This window comes from Bubalus bubalis, chromosome 8 (genome assembly GCF_019923935.1).
Source record: "Bubalus bubalis isolate 160015118507 breed Murrah chromosome 8, NDDB_SH_1, whole genome shotgun sequence".
NCBI classification, from domain to species: Eukaryota; Metazoa; Chordata; class Mammalia; order Artiodactyla; family Bovidae; genus Bubalus; species Bubalus bubalis.
The window spans coordinates 112,175,669-112,194,226 of record NC_059164.1 but is presented as its reverse complement, the minus strand read 5'-3'; the positions used below and the strand labels follow the sequence as shown (position 1 = coordinate 112,194,226).

General features: G+C 61.6%; 2 protein-coding genes across 8 annotated transcripts in view; one reads left to right on the top strand and one right to left on the bottom strand.

The window, feature by feature from the left end:
- SSPOP (SCO-spondin) overlaps nucleotides 1-7,647 on the bottom strand; it is a 52,995-nt gene extending 45,348 nt beyond the window's left edge. The window contains exons 1-13 of the mRNA XM_044947027.2: nucleotides 6,355-7,647; nucleotides 5,994-6,152; nucleotides 5,523-5,605; nucleotides 5,221-5,400; nucleotides 4,746-4,990; nucleotides 4,537-4,636; nucleotides 3,475-3,633; nucleotides 3,305-3,384; nucleotides 2,858-3,010; nucleotides 2,396-2,567; nucleotides 1,977-2,217; nucleotides 1,471-1,615; nucleotides 471-588 (exon numbers count right to left, since the gene is read on the bottom strand). Of these exons, the coding sequence (XP_044802962.2) occupies nucleotides 471-588; nucleotides 1,471-1,615; nucleotides 1,977-2,217; nucleotides 2,396-2,567; nucleotides 2,858-3,010; nucleotides 3,305-3,384; nucleotides 3,475-3,633; nucleotides 4,537-4,636; nucleotides 4,746-4,990; nucleotides 5,221-5,400; nucleotides 5,523-5,605; nucleotides 5,994-6,152; nucleotides 6,355-6,404 (1,885 nt within the window). The 5' untranslated portion in view covers nucleotides 6,405-7,647. The remainder of the gene's footprint in view (nucleotides 1-470; nucleotides 589-1,470; nucleotides 1,616-1,976; nucleotides 2,218-2,395; nucleotides 2,568-2,857; nucleotides 3,011-3,304; nucleotides 3,385-3,474; nucleotides 3,634-4,536; nucleotides 4,637-4,745; nucleotides 4,991-5,220; nucleotides 5,401-5,522; nucleotides 5,606-5,993; nucleotides 6,153-6,354) is intronic.
- Nucleotides 7,648-9,192: 1,545 nt separating this feature from the next.
- Nucleotides 9,193-17,927, top strand: ZNF467 (zinc finger protein 467). 7 transcript variants are annotated; one of them, XM_006072234.3, is made up of 6 exons: nucleotides 9,194-9,573; nucleotides 10,964-11,121; nucleotides 11,497-11,572; nucleotides 12,377-12,493; nucleotides 13,200-13,313; nucleotides 16,079-17,927. In XM_006072234.3, exons 3-6 carry the CDS (start codon nucleotides 11,539-11,541, stop codon nucleotides 17,566-17,568), a joined length of 1,755 nt encoding a protein of 584 aa, XP_006072296.2. In that variant the 5' UTR covers nucleotides 9,194-9,573; nucleotides 10,964-11,121; nucleotides 11,497-11,538; the 3' UTR covers nucleotides 17,569-17,927. The 7 variants fall into 7 exon arrangements, with proteins under 7 accessions (XP_044802961.1, XP_006072296.2, XP_025147878.2 ...); XM_025292093.2 differs by having other exon boundaries at nucleotides 10,964-11,176; XM_044947026.1 differs by lacking the exon at nucleotides 13,200-13,313 and having other exon boundaries at nucleotides 9,193-9,573; nucleotides 10,964-11,176.
- The last annotated feature ends 631 nt before the right edge of the window (nucleotides 17,928-18,558 follow it).

Here is an 18,558-nt window from a genome sequence, read left to right as displayed (position 1 = left end):
CACCCTGAGCAAGGGGAACCGAAGTGACCCCTGGGAGGTCACCCATCCCACCTGAGCAACCCCCATGGGACCCTTAGCACCCACTTGGCCTTTGCCCTTGAAGTCAGTGTGCAGGAGGAACTGGGAAGGGCCTGCCTGGACTAGGTATACCGTGAAGCCTTTCAGCTCCTTCAGAACCCTTTGAACTGTATTTTCCCCTGAGATGGGATAGGCAGAAGATGCCTGGGAAAATTGCCACAGGCCTTTTTGCATCTTCCAGAGATGGCAGAGTGAGGGGAAAGCTGAGACAGTGACCTCGGTTGTGGGAGTCTAACTGGAGAATTTGGGTTCAGGAACCACAGGGCAGTGTGGACAGAAAGTGCTGGAGAGAAGCGGAGTCCACAGGGAGAGGGGAGCTGGAAGGAGGCCACTCCGGAGGGCTGTTGAGTGCGGAAGGCCTGGAAGGCATGGGCCCTGAGAGCTGGGGCTACCTGAGTCCCTGAGCTGGACGAGTGTGTCCCCCAGGGAGACAGAGATGGCATGGAGGCAGCTCCCAGCGTCACAGTCCCCGTGTTCCAGTACAATCAGCAGCTGCCGCTTGGCAAAGTCCTGGGCAGATGGTGAGGAACGTGGTGGGGGTGGGGCGGGAGGGTCCCTCCTGGGCCTCTCCTGTTGTACTGGACACCCATAGCCCACACTCCGAACAGCTCCCACAGAACTGTGCTGACGGCTTGCCAGCCAGCCGCATTCTGTGAGGTGAGGGGCTTAACCCTCACCAAGGGCTGGCATGTGTGACTGTGTGTGTGTATGCACGTGCACATGTGGAAGTGTGTGACTGTGTGTGTGTAAGCACGTGCACATGTGGACGTGTGTGTGTGTGTGTGCGCGCGTGCGCGCGCATGCACCGGTTCGGGCAACATGCTTCCTCTCCCTCCTCCCTGTGGGGACATATGCTCACGTCTTTGAGTGCCCTCAAGGGTGCACACGTATGAGAGCGTCCCAAGAGCCCCTGTTTGTGTCTACGTGTGTAAGAAGGTGCCGGGTCGGAACCTGGGAAGTCACCTCACTTTACCGGGGGAGGAGGGCTGGGGACGAAGGCGGACCCTTCTTTATTTGCGCCCCCCATTCGCCCCCGGGGTCGTCTTGCAGGAAGGAGCGTGTGTGACAAGCCCAGCCGTCCCATCTGTGAGAAAGGGCTGTACGGGTGGGTTCTGCGTGGCGCCCCCGACCCGGGGCGGCGCCGACAGCGAGACTTCCACGGGAACCTGAGGCGGCGGCGAGAACCCGGAGGGCAGGCTAGGGGGTGTGCGGCTGCCATCTTCCCGCCGGAGCCGGGCCGTCTCAGAGTCTCCCTGGACGGCTGTCTCGTTTATTCAGCGGTTTCCTTACAGTCACTGCTCTCCCCCACCCCCACCAGCACCCCTACGAGGGCCCCCAGGACTCTGGCACGACCCCCCGCTTCCGCTCCCGCCGTCTGCCGGCGCTGCACACCTGCACCAGGATGAAGCGGCAACCGGCGCGGCCGCGGAAGGAGAAGCTCCGCCCATCGAAGGTGACGTAATGCCCGTCCCCGCCCACCGCGCACTCGGAGGCGCACGGCGCCTGCGCGCAGAGCCAGCGGCCGTCCTTGCACACGCTGCGGGCACAGGGGCGAGGAGACTACGTTCAGGGTCCGCGCCGCCGGGGGTCGGGAGTGGGGGCGGTACCGAGCTGAAGACTCCCTCCCACCCCCCACCCCCCAACACTCTGGTCCCCCTCCCTCCCCCGGCACTCCCTTCCCCCACGTTAGGACTAGAGGTCTGCTGATGGAGGTCGCCCGCTGGGTTTTTAAGCAGGACAGTCAGTTATAACTTGAGAGGTCACAGGTCACTTGCGAGGGAGGCTCCTCCAGAACCGAGGCAGGTTGCAGAGCAGATGGCATAAGAGAGGGATCAGAAGGGACCTACGGGTAGCCCTTCAGCCCCCCGCGAAGGGGCCCGCCAGGCCCGCGCACCCACCACGGGTTGCAGAGCTGGCGCACAGTGTCCCCGGGCTCGTAGCGCCGGCGTCGGCGGTAGCAGGGGCAGCGGGCGGCGGACACGCACAGGTCGCCGTCCCAGAAGAGACCCGGCGGGCACTCGCAGCCGCTCACGCACTCTTCCCCGCAGCTCCGCTCGCTTCCCTCGCCCACTGCCGAGCAGCTGGGCGGGCAGGCCGAGGCGCAGTCGGAGTACAGCTGGCCCCCCGGACACAGGCGCTCTGCGGGGTATAGGGGTGGGCTGTAAGACCCAAGGAGTTCCCCGCCTCCGGCCAGAGCCCACTGGCGGAACCCCACCCCAGGGAAACAGGAGCCACGCGAGGGCCCTCGGTCAATCCCCGGATTCCACAGAGAGGGGAGGCCAGAGGCTGGGCAGAGAAGAGCAGGCAGCCGCCCTACCGCAGAAGCCGGGCTTCCTCCAGCGCACCGCGATGCGCCGAGTCGCACAGTCCTGGGCGTAGCTGGCCAGGGTGGCGCACACGGCCTCCAGCCGCTCTGCCCGCCCACTGCCCGCTGGGGCCCCAGCACAGTAGGCGAAGAGGCAGGCCTCGTGGTACTCGGCAGGGGGCACCTGCCAAGAGAAGATAGCCCTTCAGCAACCAGCATCCAGCGCCTCCCTCCTTTTGCTCCTCAAATGCCCTTGTTTTACGATCAAAAAGGTGAACGCTGCAAAGGACCTTAGAGATAACATATTGGGGCCGTCTCATCTCCCAGAGATCAAATCAAGGCAAGTCGGGGAGGGGGGGGGCCCTGACCCATGCCCCAAAGCAATTTGGTGGCAGGACCAGGGGCCCCGTTTGGCACCACCCTAGCACTCGTCACCTCTTTAATGCCTGATGCCACCTCCACCCCCATCCATACCTGGGTGTGGCATTCTCTGAATGGGCCTTCCAGCAGCTGGTGGCACACATCCTGGGCTTCAGCCCGAAGCTGGCCAGCCTCCGTGCCCGTCTCTGTGCCCCTCAGGGGGTCCTCACAGCCTTGAGCTGCCTCCACTGCATCCAGACACCCAAGCTGGGGACAATGGGAGTCAGGCCAAGGAGCCAGGATGAGGGATATTAACCAGGACATCAGGAAAATGGCCATTGCCCTGGCAGCTGGCTCAAGACCCCACCCTCATGGCTACCAGCCCAGACATCCTGGGACTGTGAAGGGCAGCAGAGTGGCAAGCCCAAGTGGATGTGGGGGGCCAGGATCACTGTGAACCCACAGGCAGGAGGTTAGATAACTAGCTAGTGAACCAAAGCTTGTTGGTGACCAGGTGGGTGAGCAGGCAGAAAGCGAGGGAACCCAGCACTGCAGTCTCACCTCTGAGTCTGGGAGTCTCCAGGAATTCCCAAAGGTGGCAGCTAGCGCAGCCAGTCCCCTGCCGGGCTCTAGGAAGTCATCTGGGGGAGGTTGAGGCAGAGTGGCTATGTCTGGGGACTCCTGTCTCCCCTTCCTTCCCACAGCAGCCACCAAGCCTCACCCCCACTCACCCTCAGGCCGGCCGTTGTAGACCCCACAGAGGCCTTGAGTCTGTCCCTGGAGCTCGTGGTCCACAGAAATGGAGACGGAACTGGACCGGTCCAGCCGCACAACGACCCCCAGGCCTCCCAACAGCACCAGCCAGTCCCCTTGCCACTGCAGGCTGAGCCCTGGGCAGGAGAAGTGGAGAGTCACAGCCCCACCCCTCCCACCATCACACCAGGGCTCAGACTGCCCTGGGAAGGAGAAAAGGGCTTCTCACTATCCTAGAGAGTTCTGCACGCTATACCCTTTAAAGCAGAAGCCACTGGTTTCCCATCACAGACCTCTTTTGAGAAGTTCATGAGCACTATGGATGCGCTCTTGAGAATAAACTACAGGTAAACTACAGAAGGCAATGGCACCCCACTCCAGTACTTTTGCCTGGAAAATCCCATGGACGGAGAAGCCTGGTAGGCTGCAGTCCATGGGGTCGCTAGAGTCGGACACGACTAAGGGACTTCACTTTCACTTTTCACTTTCATGCATTGGAGAAGGAAATGGCAACCCACTCCAGTGTCCTTGCCTGGAGAATCCCAGGGACGGGGAAGCCTGGTGGGCTGCCGTCTATGCAGTCGCACAGAGTCGGACACGACTGAAGCGACTTAGCAGCAGCAAACTACAACACACACACACACACACACACACACACACCCCTACCTCACTCCCCAGACCCCAGGCAAGACAGAATTCTGGGAGGAGCCTGACCCATCTAGCAGCATAAAAGCCCCGCCTCTGAGGCCTGGTTGCAGGGGTGAGTAGAGGGACTTTCCCCAGGTCACCCTGTGAGGGGGCGGGTTGCAGGGGTAGGGGATGAGGACCACGACTTCCTGGCATATCAGCAGGCTCCCTCATCTCCAAATGCTGACTCCCAACAGCTGTGGGGGTGTTGGGAAGCTGCAGGCGCCCACCCAGCTGCCTAACTTCAGCTGCCCAACTTCAGCTGCCCTCTGACCCGTGCCCTGCGGATGGACAGACTGTCCCAGAGAAGTGAATGGGGCCCTGGGCCACCTCCTGGTGCCCACCCGCCTTACCAGGGAGCAGCTGAGACGCCCCCTCAGGTACCAGCCGCCCGTTCACAGAGACGTTTTCACCCCGGATCAGCACCTCCTCTGGTCCCATCATTACCCGGGCCTGTGGGGGCGAGGGGGCGGGTGACACGTCGAGGAAGTGTTGAGGTCAGTGGCCCTCCTCCCCCTGTGTCCAGCTCCCTCTCTGTGTCCGGATCCATCTCCCTCCTCACCAGCTGACAGTGCCCAGGCTGGGGACAATGCCCCCTGGGCTGGAGGTGGACGGCCCAGGTGGCATCAGCCGCACCCGCCAGCAGGTAGGTGCAGCGGCCCAGGAAGTGGAAGTGCCGTCCATCGAAGGTGCGATAGTGGAAGCCAGACCAGGTGGCGCAGGTGGCCGAGGGACGCTGGCGCTGGCTCCAGAGCTGGGCCACAGCCCCCGCCAGGGGCTGCAGGATGGCTGGGGAGGGTGTGCTGCCTGGGGGAGATACACCAACGGTGACCTCTGAGCACGGGAAGCGGGGTGGAGGTGGTCAGTGCGCGGTTACCAGTGGTGACCAAAGGTGGCAGGCGGCTTTTCTGAGCAAAGAGGGCAGTGGGCTCCACAGAGGGACCCAGAGCTCAAGAATTCTAAGTGGGGTGCCTGTCGGGGACAGGGTCCCGGCTGGGGCTCTGCTTTTCACGCAGGCTGGAACTCTGTGGACCCACCCAGTCGACTGTGGTTGGAGCAGCTGTGGCAGGTCTGGGAGCGGCCATCCCGCCAGCTGTGTCCCCAAGGTTGGGCACAGCACTCCTCCAGGCTTCCTGCAGGCACGTTCACTGAGCCTGCCCCCAGGTTGCACAGCCAGGTGGCAAAGCAGTGGCCCTCAGGGCTGGCCTCTGAAAGGGCTGCGGTGGATGGAAAGAGAGAAGGGGGTGGACCCAGATATTCCACCTGGACCCGGCTTCCCTCCCCAGGCAGCCTGCTGCCTCCAGGAAACCCCAGATCTGGGCTGATCCTGGGCGCTTACCTAGGGTACAGTGGGTGCCCCCCCAGCCTGGGCAGCAGGCCCTCACTGTCTGGTTCCAGGCAGCAGGCCGGGTCTCTGGGGGTCTGGGTCCATGGAGCAGGGGGAGGGAACAAGATGGCAGTGTTCAGCCCCATCCCTGGGAATGGCCTGGGACATTGCCTCTGATCACCTGCTCTCTAAGAGGCTTTAATGTGTAATTTTCCATTCTTGGTGTCAATTTCCAAAGCGAGAATGATCTCAGGAAGGCAGACTGAGGGGTAGGCAGAGGCAGCAGGCATCTTGACCCTGCCCGGCACTGCCCAAGGATGTGCCCACTCATCCACCACCCCGTTCCCCCATTTGGCCCCCCTTGAGTCCACCCCGGACCTGCTTGCCAGATGCCTGCATCACCAGGCCACCCCTCAGTCCTCCCCCGCTCTCAGGAGGTCACCCCACTGCTCTCGCCAGCCCAGTGGGCTCCTCGTCACTCACTTGTAGATGGCACAGAGCCCCGCACGGCCACTCCAGGTCAGGTCCAGCCGCCAGCCCCGGCGCTGGTAATGCTGGAGGCTGGCACAGGGCACCAGGTCCTCCTGACGGGGGGTGACTTCCTCCTCCACCAGGACGGTCTCTGTCCGCTCGCACCACCGCCTGCCCACGGACGAGGACCAACAGCTGCGACCACTGTCCCCCTCTGCCTGGGAGGCCCTGTCCCACGACCCCACTGCCCGGGAGAGTTTACTGAAGAGGAGGCTGACTTAAGCTGGCTGAGGGGGACGAGGAGGGAGTCTGGCCACCCCAGAAGGTCCTAATCTCGGGGTGGGAGGAGAAGGCCCTGAGGTGGGCTCCTTACCCATTAGCCAGTGCCCATGCTGCCCCGAAGAGGAGGGCAGGGAGCAGCATGGTGACCCCCGGTCACCTGTCGGGGGGCTCTGAGGCTCTGTGGAGGCCGTGCTGCGGCAGGGATGCAGAGAGGCCAGGCCAGGGCTCCCCGGCCCCCCACACGGTGGCGGCTGCTGCAGCCTGGCCTCAAGGGTCCAAGGCAGCCTGAGGCAGTGAGGGCGAGGCCTGGGAGGCTGGGCAGGCTTTATCTCAGCCCTGTGCCCCAGAGCACCAGCTGCCCAGAAACAGATTGGACCTGCCTACACATAGCATGGTCCCCTCCAATGCCAACTCTCCCTGGAAACAGTGCCCTTCCTGGGGTGTGTGTGTGTGTGTGTGTGTGTGTGTGTGTGTGACACTCTGGGCCTCTGAGAGCCCACACTCCCTGGAAACAGTGTCCTTCCTGGTGTGTGTGTGTGTAATAAGGGGATCCACGTATGTGTGTGTGTCTGTGTGTGTAATGAGGGGCCACAGCCAGATACTCTGGGCCTCTGATAGCCCACACTCTCAGGCCCTACCACCAACTACTGTGGACATGAACAAACCACACTCTTTCTGGGCCTCAGTTTCCTTACTAGTAAAAACCTCAGGGCCTCCAGGAAATCATGGGGGGTGGGACAGGGGCTCCATGAATACTTTGAAATTGTGTGCGTGAGTGCTTTTCTGATGACAGTTCCACAACTTCTATTAGATTCTCAAGGGGAGCCATGACCCCACACTAGGGTTGAGTCACAAGGCCACTGCCTTCCGGCCCTCAAGTCCAGAGTATCTGAGCCTCTCCCCTGTCCCTTTTCTGTATCTCCTGCCCGCCCCAACCCCACAAACCAGGCACTCCAGAAACGAGGGTCTGTGAGCAGAAGGAACGGGGTTTCCAGGGTGGTTGGATTGTTTGGGGCCAGGGGTCCCTCTGTGCGGTCTGACTTCTTAGTGAGGGTGATGACGTGTGGCCAGCTGGGTCCACCCTGGTCCCCTAGGATTCATGGGATCCAGAACCAGGAAGCTCAGACAGGGCAATGACAGCCAGCCTCAAGGAAGAGTGCTTGGGGTAGAAAGGGGGGACTGCAGGAGGCAGAGGGGCCCTGGAGACAGCTCTCCCAGCCCTGGGGGCCAGGCAACCGGATGGAATAATCTGGAGCATCCGGTTAGAAGCCAGCAGCAGCTCGCTCCCCAGGGGAATCCTGGTTACATCCTGGTTACTGGTCCCCAGGGGGATCCTGGTTACATCCTGGTTACCGGTTACCAGCTCCCAGGACACCCAGGCCGGAAAGTGTCTTGGGCCTGGTATCCCATAACCCTCCACCCCCAAGCCTGATGTGCCTGACTCCAAACACCCCACACAATCACTGCACCTGTGGGGGGGTGTGTGTGTGGTGGTGGGCGGAGGAGGTGGCTGTTAGGAACCAGAGCCGTGCCAGGCATTCTTCTGGGCCAAAAGGGAATGCAGTGAATCTCTCCAGGAGCTCCTGGATGGGGTCTCTGGAAAGGTCCCAGGTCAGGACCTGGACACCCAGCTGTCCCCAGCTTTCACACATGCATACCTGGACACACCCTCCGGCACCTCACACGCTCACACTCTGCTGCAGGTGTTACAAGGACCCACGCGGGTGCTCTGGCCCTGCACAGGCACACAGCCGTGTGCTCTGTTCCCAGGGCCATCCTGCAGTCTAGAGAGCAGGCCCGGCCCTGCTGGCTGAAGCAGCGCATCCAGAAGGGAAGGTAGAAGGGCCCTTCACAGCTGACCCCAAGGAACCCTGTGCTCTTCCAGGTACCCCCGTCCCTGTCTCCCTCATCCTAGACATCAAGAAACACTGGTGTGGCCCTGCGGCTCACCTTGCCTCTCTGTCCCCTAGGATCCCCTCCGGGTGATGGGGTGGGGACAGTCAGGGGAGCCTGCTCTTTGCTCCAAGAGCCAACCTCCCTCCCCATGCCCTGCTCTAGGGAACCTGAAGAGACTGGAGAAGGAGGTTAGGGAGGGAGGCCTGGAAGAACCAGCCCACAGTTTAGATGGAGGAGGATGGGATATGGGGAGCTTTCAGGGACTGGGGTGGTATCCCAGTGGCAAGGCTGCAGAGAAACATCACAGCCCAGGGCGGGGACCTCTGAGGGTTGAGAGCATCCCTCCAGCCGGCCAGGAGGCTCCGGCCCATCACACCCAGGGGACTACCCGCCCCCTCCCCGCCCCCGCCCCCGGGAGGCAGAGGCTCCCCTGGATGATGCCCTGGCTTCTTCAGGCCTTCACACCGCGTGACTCCGGCCACACCCCTGAACCTCCTCCCCCTACCAGCCCTGCCTTGTCCCAGGTGACCTAGTTGGAAGCCCTGACCCCCATTTCCACTCCGAAGGTCAAGTTCTTCGCAGGCACCGGGGCCCACGCCTGGTCTCCTTCGGGCTCACCTCGAGGCCCCGAGGGACCGTGGGGTGGGGGGAGGGGGAGCGGGTACGAGTCGAGGTGGGTCCGAGCGGGATCCGCTGGAGAGCCGGACAGGGCCGGAGCCTGCCAGACAGACCCCACCGACTGACAGTCAGGGGACTCATCCCCAACGCCGCCAGAACGCAGCGAACGCACACACACTCCTGGTGGGGCCTCGCGATTCAAAGACCGCAGCCCAGACGCTAGCTCCCCTCCCTCGAGCAGGCCCCCTCCTCTCCCCTCAACTCCTCACCTCCTCCCCTACCCCACCCCCCGACGCCCCGCGCGCCACCTTCCCCGGGCTCCTCCCTCCACGCCTGCCAGCGCCCTCCCTCGCCGCCCGAGTGCCTGTCCTCCCCTCCCTCCTCCCCTCCCCCATCCCTCTCCCCCACCCCTTCCCTTCCCTTCCTTTCCCTTCCCTTCCCCTCCCCGCTCCTGCGTTCCCACTTTCCGGCACCGACCGCGGGCCGTCGTTGGTCCAGACCTTCACCTGCCCGCCGGGACCCCGCTGGGCACGCCCTCCTCCCCCAGGGCACCCGGTCCCTGACCCGCCTCCCCTCTCCCCTCCTCCCCTGCCGCTCCCCTGCTCCCTCTCCCTCTGCGTCTTCTCCTCTCCCCCTCCCCGCGAAGTTTCGGGGCTGTCAGTCTGTCAAGTCTCTGGGGCCGTCTGCACCCGAGCTGCAGAGCCCGCGAGGGGGAGCAGGAGAACCGGGCGCCCGGGTCGGGGCCGCGTCGGGGCCGGTTCCCGCCGCACCCACAGCCGCCGCCCGCGCCGCGCAGGTGACAGCCCCCGGGGTGCGGGCGCCGAGAGCGCGGGGTGGGGGGGCGGCTGGGAAAGGGGGGCCCCGAGGGCACAGGAGGGGCGGGGGCTGGGGGAGAGCTGGGTGTTGGGACGGGGGAGGAGGAGGGCCTGGCTGGGGTGGGGGAGGTCAGGGTTCCTGGGAGAGCGGAGAGACCGACCCGGAGGGCTGGGCTGGCGCCGGGGACCGGGGGCCGCGTGGGGGTCCAGAGCGGGGAACGGGTGGGAGGCCCTCAAGGAAAGGAGGGGGAGGGCGCAGGGGAGGGGGCCCGGGGGAAGGCGAGGAAGGGGAGGCGCGGGGACCCGGCGTTCGGGAGGGGCGCGAGAAGGGCGCTGACAGGTGAGCCCGGAGCGGCGGGAGCGAGGTCCGGGCGGAGGGGCCGAGGCGGGGGACCACACGGGGGCGGGGGGCGGGGAGGCGAAAGGGGTCCCTGGGCTAGGGGAGGGAAACTTGAGAAGTCGGCGGGGAGCAAAAAAATGGGGCAGGGGGCTACCGAGCGGGAGGGGAGGGGACGCGGAGGTGAGCTGGGAGGCTGGGGAGGGGGGCGCAGGGCCGGGCACGGGGGCCAGAGTGAGCGGCCCAGCCGCAGACCCCGAGGTTTGGGTGGGGGGCGGCTAGAGAAGGAGGCGGGGGGGGCGGGGGCTCGGAAAGCGGACGGGAAGGGGGCGGGGGCCGTTCTGGGGAGTGGGGCTCGGGAGGGAAGGGAAGCGAGAGGCTGCCGGGGAGGCTGAGGGGGAAGGGAGACGGGGCCTCGGAGGGGGAGGGAACCGAGGTGAAGAGAGGAGAGGAGAAGGGAAGCCGGGTTGGGGGAGGAGAGGGCCGGGGAGGGGAGGAAGGAAAAGAGGAGGGGGAAGGAAGGGAGGGAGTGTGCAGTCGGGAGGGGTGAGGAGGCGGGGGACGGGCAGGGAGAGCCCGGAGCGGCTGGGGAGGCGGCCCCGGCCCCGGGGAGGGGGACGGGGAGGGGACCGCCGCCGCGGAGGCTGCCCGGGCGGAGGGTCAGGGGGGCGGTGGCAGTGGAGCGCAGACAGGAGCGGGGCCGGGAGGGGTGGAGCCGGCGGGCTGTGGGCAGGGGCGGGGCCGGGGGCGGAGCTGGGGAGCCAGCCAGCTCCCGTGGGGAGAGAGGGCGGAAGGCGGAGGGCGAGGGATAGGGGAGGGGTGCAGGGACCGCTGCCAGGGAGGCTGTCGGGGGTGGGGTGGGGGTGGGGAGGGGAGTCTGCTGGGGGATGGGCAGGGGACCCGCCGGAGCCGGAACCGCCGTGGGGGCTTTGAGGGTCGGGTGTACGGGCCTCAGAAAGCCCCGCGGGGGAGGGGCGATGGTCTTGAGGTCGGGTTCTGGGGTAAGGCTGTCAAGAGCTCTTTCCTGCCTCCAGGGAGGACCCTCCTGCGACGGCCTCCCCAACTCGTGGCCCCAAGCAGTGATACCTCCGGCCCGCCCCCCACCCCCACCCCAGGCTGGCTCCTGTTTCACCAGCTCCTGCGATGACAGCTGGAGGGCCAAGGAGACGAAGTTCCCTGCTCCTCACCGCAGGTCTCCCACCCTCCACCCTCTTCCCAGAGAGTCGGTTGATTCCTGACATCCCCAGGCAAGGGCCCTGGGGAGGAGGGGGTGGTGGTGGGGAGCGCTGATGGGCTGGTGCTGGACCCCAGTGACCTGCAGGTGGGGGTGAGAAGCTGATTTCCAGAGCTGACCCCGAGCTTAGCTTGTAGAAATGGTTTCAGCCCTTTTCCTCACCTTCAAAGGCGTCTGCTTTCTGAAATCCACAGTCCCTCAACTCCCTCACCGTCCCTGAGGACATCCCTTTCGGAGCCCCTGGGGCTAGCTGATGGGAAGAGGTTGGGCAGAACCAGGGCCCAGGTAGAAGCTGCAGAGGAGAATCTGAACAAGGATGTATGTTCTCCTTAGGGTCCGTGGCCAGATCCCCAGGAGGAGTCACCCTGGGTTGCCATGAGAGAGACCTTGGAGGCCCTCAGCTCCCTGGGTGAGCCTACAGAACTGGAGGAACTTGGGTGGGGGGCAGGGGAGTAGGAGGCTTCAAGGGCATACCATGCCTGTTGTTCAGTCGCCCATTCGGATCTGACTCTTTGTGACCCCATGGACTGCAGCACACCAGGCCTCCCTGTCCCTCACCATCTCCCGGAAGTTTGCCCAAGTTCATGTCCATTGCATCAGAGATGGCCCTTCACGGATCACTGCCTTGTCGTGGCAAAGGGGCTTGCATAACACAGTGAAGCTATTAGCCATGTCCTGCAGGGCCACCCAAGACGGATGGGTCAAAATGGAGAGTTCTGACAAAACATGATCCACTGGAGGAGGGAATGGCAAACCACCCCAGTATACTTGCCGTGAGAACCTCATGAACTGTTACCAGGCCTGCTGCTTCCCTAATTCAGACCGTAGAGCATCCCCAGGAGGCTGCGACCCTGATACCCCTGAGACCCTGGGGGCTTTTAGGGCAGCATCCTTTCTGGTTTCATCACAAAGAATGCCTGCCTGGTCCATGCTGGAGGTTGTGCTAGTACTAACAGAACAGCAGGATAGTTAAGTCTATTCTCTCTCTAAATCTATTCATCTCTGTCCTTGATTCGATGTAAAGCAGCTAAGGTTGATATTTGGTCAGGCTGCTGGGGAAGCTGGTTGTCCCTTGTCCGTGATGGTTAGAGACCTCGCTTTCCTTAACGCCCAGGGAAAACTCTTTTGGGCTGGGACGGGGAAGAGCAACCGTCTTGGATCACCTCTTCTGTACGATCTGCTTGACTTGCACCCATCCTTTTGCCTGTAACAGGACTCTCTGTGGGACAGCCGGAGATGACCCCCCAAAGTGAGCCTGGGGAACGGTCCCACGATGCCCAGGAGCAGATGTCTCCTCCCCAGGAAGAGAGCGTGCTGGGTACATGCTCAGGTAAGTGGGGACTACGGAAGCTGGCTCAGGACGGAGTCCTCCTTCCTTCGTCAAATATTTATTGAGCACCTACTAAGTGCCCCACGCTATTCTAGATACCAGGGATACCTCAGTGACCAAGGAGACAAAAGATACCTGCCTTCCAGGAGCTTAATCCTAGTGAGGACAGAGGACTAGCAGACAACAAATGTAGGAATAAATGCACTTATAACCTGGGTTGGAAGAGGCTTTGCGGGTGGGGCAGGCAGGAGGATTGAATAGAGGTGTGAGAGTCAGCCTCCCTGCGAAAGTAAGATTGAAAGAGGTGGCCAAGCAGATACGGGGAAAAGAAGCCTAAAGCAGGCGTGGACCTGGCCTTCTGACTTTCCCATCTTCTCCAGTGATTTGCCTGGAAACTGGGGCCCATCTGGTAGCTAGGAAGTTCCCCATCTCTCCTCCTAGGGCCTCTTGGAAGCCTCAGGACAGGGACCATTCTTGCTTCCACTCTCTTACACACACATGTTTGAAGCCCCTCACACTTGTGGCTCTTGCAACCTGCATGGCCTGGGGCAGCTGGGAATTCAGCCCCTGCAGGTTTGATATGGGACCACTCCTGCCTGTGGGGCTGGAGCCGGGGTTTCAGAAGCCCCTGCCTCCTGGCACCAGGGGGGACCTCTCTCCATCTCTGGTGTCTGCAGCATCCTTGAGGTAGCCTGTTCTCTGCCAGGGCGCGAGGCCCCCCGACCGGAGAAAGGTGCCCCCACGGAACAAGGTGAAGCTCCCTGCAGAGAAGGCCAGGTGTGTGCACCACGCAAGCCTGAGCCCACGGGCTCCTGCCCAGGTGAGTCTTCCCAGCAGTCCATCCTACCAGGGGGCCAGGCGGAGGGAACAGGGGTGTGCAGGCATCGTGTAAAAAGAAAGCCACCCCAGGGCCTTCCAACCCAAGATGAATCAGGCCCTGCCACCTTTCTGCTGTAGAGCTTTAGCACCCAGCAGGAATTCTGCACCCACAGACAACAGGAATCAGAGAGGCTAGTCACCAAAGAGAAATACACTCTCACTTCCACGTCTTCCGGAAGTCTTACCTTTCCATTCTCTCTACCCCAGTCGATGTTCACACCTGTTGACAGCTTGAATCATGATTCCCACGAAGACACGTGGTGTCAGTGTCGATCAACCTTTTCATTGTCATCCCCAGACCTGCTCCCTCCCCCAAATCTCCACTGACCTTGGTGCTACCCAGATGAACTGTTGTACTTGATGCATCTCCCCCATATCCACAGTGATCAAACAGTTGGTTCTCTCTCCACAACCCTACCCATCACTTCCTTCCACCACCACCAGCCTTATCACCTCTTGCCTGAGTGATGTCACCTATTCCACAAGGGCTTATTTGGTGCCCGCTCGGGCTAGGCTGTTTTAGGTAGAACAGAAAGAGATGGGCTGTAGAGTGACGTGGTCCTGGGTTCGAATCCCTGCTCCACGTGTTTATAGCTGAGTGATCTTGGATAGGCTACAGGAGCCTCAGTTTGTTCACAAGGAAGAAGGGTAACTTCTGCGCAGGGGTTTGGGTGAAGGTTTGTGAGAGTGTACACACAGTGCCTCATCTCCAGTTGGCTCTCAGTACATGATGGCAATCCTCAAGCTGTCTGCCCTCCAGAGACTGAAATCTGACACCAATATGAGCTAGAAGAAAGAACGACAAGAACAAATAACGATAAAGCCATGTCACAAGGAAGTGTGGAAGAGTCAACCATGTTTATATGAGACCCTCATGTGTTGGATTTGTCAAAGCTTTTGTTGGTTTGTGCTCCATGTTGAGAGAGGTGTAGACTTCAACTCGGATGAGGCTGGAGGATGGGAAGACATCCTTGGCTGACTTAGAAGTAGGCAAGTTGACATATTAATAACTGGGGTTATAGGAGACCAGCTTACCTGAAGTGAGGGGTTTATGCCTGGGAGTATTGAGAGAGTTGGACTGGGTTGGGGTGAGTCTCAGATGCAGCTAGAGAAGACTTTATACTCTAAATAATGGGGAGCTATTGATGGTTCTTTGGTAGCAAAGTTGCACAAAGAAAATGAAAGTGATAGCGCAGTATGATAAAGAGCTGTTTGAAATGGATGAATCAGTAAAAGAAACTGGAAGGAAATCTAATTGTGATAGTTCAAGCCCCATGCTATTTATTACAGACTTTTAGAGCCAGACAGGAAGTCCAATCAGCTGGTTCCAAGGCTCTGAAACAAGAATCACTTTGGGAGCTTGAAAGAAAGGGAACAGATTCATGGGCCTGGGTCCCTTAGATGCACTTAAAAAGTTCCCCAGGAGATTAGGACATGGCACCAGATTTAGGCACCATGAACCGGTCCATTGCTTACACCTAAGCAAGCTAACAAACTCAACTCAAAGAAAACTCAATTCAAAGAGATTAAGTGACTCAACCGTGGTCACACTGCTGCTTAGTGGCAGAGAAAAACCCAAATGCACCCTCCCAGTCTGGGTCCTGAACTCCTTCCTCTTGGCTGGGTCATCTCAGTGCCCAAGAAGGGCAGAGCACCAGGGGAACCTGTATCAAACCTGCTTCCCCCAGAGGGCCTTCCCTGTGTCTCCAGAGGTTGGCACCATCCATTGGTTCCCCATGTTCTGTAAACTCAATCCTCTTCTTAAACTGGGATTTCCCACCTGGCCCTAGAAGTGAAGGGAGTAGGAGCAGGGGGGAGCCTTTGAGAAACCACAGGGAGGAATGCAAAGGTCTCTGGTCACTGGCAAGGAGTTAGAAGATCCCCTGGAGAAGGGAATGGCAACCCAGTCCAGTATTCTTGTCTGGAGAATCCCACGGACAGAGGGGCCTGGCGGGCTATACAGTCCCCGGGGTCGCAAAGAGTCGGACACAACTGAGCAAATAACACAGAAACAAGGTGAGCGTCAAGATCAGCCCACAGGACGATGCGGAAGACCTTCTCCTGAGGGCAGTGGAGTAGATCCAGGAAGGTGGGGTGTTTGCTGATAAGCCTGCTGAGCTGCAGTGGATTCACAGGGCACAAAGGGGAGTTGCTCATCTGCAGATGGGAGACTGTGGTTCCAGAAAGGAGTGGGCTGGACAGCAAGATGGGGGTGGCCCCCCTTCGCATGGGCCTCTGACCCCTCAGAGTGAAAGCTGAAGTCTGAACCCTGAGTGAGGGTAAGGGGTGCCCACCATAGCGGCAGGGTCTCCTTAAGGAGGCAGGCAAGCCAAGGAGAAAGCACCCCCTGGCTTGGAGAGCCTGGGAGGAGGACTTAGGGTGGTCCTCCGATTTGGACATTTCCAGGAACTTTCCAGTGGAAGGAGCAGGAGCTAGGCTTAGGGACTTCAGGAAGTGGTGGTCCTATTGGCAAACAAACAGATCAGGTGAAAGTCAGTCAGTCCATTCTTTGCGACCCGCATGAACTATACAGTCCATGGAATTCTCCAGGATAGAATACTGGAGTGGGTAGCCTTTCCCTTCTCCAGGGGATCGTCCCAACCCAGGAATTGAACCCAGGTGTCCTGCATTGCGGACGGGCGCATTCTTTACCAGCTGAACCACAAACGTGGGGTTTAACAGACTCGCCTTGTTTTGCCCTTTCAGGGGACGAGTGGATGATTCGGAAGGTGAAGGTAGAGGAGGAGGAGGATCGGGAGGCCCACGAGGAGGCGGAATGGCCCCAGCATCTGGCATTACGCCCCAGCCCCTTTCCCCCGCCTGACCTGGGATCTCTGGCCGCCGCGTATAAGCTGGAGCCGGGGGCCCCAGGGACACTGGGTGGGCTCGCGCTGGCCGGGTGGGTACCGACCGCCTCGGAGAAGCCCTACGGCTGCGGGGAGTGCGAGCGCCGGTTCCGGGACCAGCTGACCCTGCGGCTACACCAGCGGCTGCACCGCGGCGAGGGTCCGTGCGCCTGCCCCGACTGCGGCCGCAGCTTCACGCAGCGCGCGCACCTGCTGCTGCACCAACGCAGCCACCGCGGCGAGCGGCCCTTCCCCTGCTCCGAGTGCGACAAGCGCTTCAGCAAGAAGGCGCACCTGACCCGCCACCTGCGCACGCACACGGGCGAGCGGCCCTACCCGTGCGCCGAGTGCGGCAAGCGCTTCAGCCAGAAGATCCACCTGGGCTCGCACCAGAAGACGCACACGGGCGAGCGGCCCTTCCCCTGCCCCGAGTGCGAGAAGCGCTTTCGCAAAAAGACGCACCTGATCCGCCACCAGCGCATCCACACGGGCGAGAGGCCCTACCAGTGCGCGCAGTGCGCCCGCAGCTTCACGCACAAGCAGCACTTGGTGCGGCACCAGAGGGTGCACGCCGCGGCCGGCCGCACCCCGCCCTCTCCCGACGCGCCGGCCTCGCCCACGTCCCCTGCCCCGTCCCCCACCGCCTCCCCTCCCGGACCCAAGCCTTTCTCCTGCTCCCACTGCGGCCTGAGCTTCGGCTGGAAGAAGAATCTCACCACGCACCAGCGCCTGCACAGCGGCGAGGAGCGCCCTTTCGGGTGCGACGAGTGCGCGCTGGGCGCCCCTGTGGACCCCGCGGCCCCCCAGCCCTTGGCCTGCGCGCCCCGAGGCACTCCGGCCGGCGAGCGGTCCTTCCTCTGCCCCGAGTGCGGGCGCAGCTTCGCCCACGGGCAGCACCTGGCACGACACCGGCGGGTGCACACGGGCGAGCGGCCCTTCGCCTGCGCTCAGTGTGGCCGCCGCTTTGGCTCGCGGCCCAACCTGGTGGCCCACTCCAGGGCCCACAGCGGCGCCAGGCCTTTCGCCTGCGCGCAGTGCGGCCGCCGCTTCAGCCGCAAGTCGCACCTGGGTCGCCACCAGGCGGTGCACACGGGCAGTAGGCCCCACGCCTGCGCCGTGTGCGCCCGCAGCTTCAGCTCCAAGACCAACCTGGTCCGCCACCAGGCGGTGCACACCGGCTCCCGCCCCTTCCCCTGCCCGCAGTGCGGCAAGAGCTTCAGCCGCAAGACCCACCTGGTGCGACACCAGCGCATCCATGGAGGAGCCGCCCACCCGGCCTCCGGATCTGACCTCTCGAGCCCAGCCTGGCCCACGTCCACCGACGTGACCGCACCCGCGCTTTTCTTCTGAGCTTCGTTCTAGACCGGACCCGGCCTTTCCCTTCTTTTGCTCCCTGGTTCCAGAGACCCATGCCGGACATCTCCTGGACACCGTGGCTTGGATTGCCCGTGGCCGTTTTCCTCTCTTCTCCATCCTGCTGAAGAAAGTCTGGAAAGGATACCTGGCTTTGACCTTCTGTGTCTGAGACAGGGCTAAGAGTAAACCCTTGATGGAAACAGTTTAGGCCTGAGTCCTTGGAAATCTCCCACTAAGAGACCCAGTGGGAAAGATGATGTTTCCTGGACCACTCCCCACCGAGGACTGAGTCAGGAACCTCTACAGGGGCAGGGAAAGAATGGCGATCTGTGTACTGAAAGTTTCATTAAAATTATAATCCAAAGGTTCTGGGGCTGTGGAATGAGTTGGGGATGGAACCCCTGACTTTTCTCACCCACCCTTTTCTACCTTAGTGCACACACAGACACTCCTTCCCATCCTATCTGGGTGAGTTCAATTTAGCCAGCTGCCAATAATGGGCTTTCTCAAATCAAAATATGATACAGCTAATTGCTGAATCGCTCTCTTGCTCCCTGACCTTAGCTCAAATCTGACAAGGAAGAAGCATCGGTATACATTTCTCATGCCAGGGATCGAAGGCTAAACCATAGGGAAGACAAAGAGAGGGAGCAGGGTTCCCCTGGCCGTTCCCATGGAGACAGGGTGCCACCGAAGGCTCTGGAGCTCCAGGCCTCTGCCTGGGTTTGCAGCTTTCCCAAGGGGATCTTGCAGCCCCACCTGCCACTCTGCCTGGCAGCAGGGGGAAGCACGTGAGTGACAGATGAAGGTTCCTGTAAGTTCTCTTTATGATGGCGGCTTGATCCAGACATCTCTAGCTGAGCTGCCCTAGCCGAGGCCGACAGGAGAGCTGAGTGACCCGAAGGGGTAGGATGATGGGGGAAATGTGTTGAACTTGGAGTGAGAAGTCTTACACTTGACCTTTCCTCAGTCTCTTTAGGACTT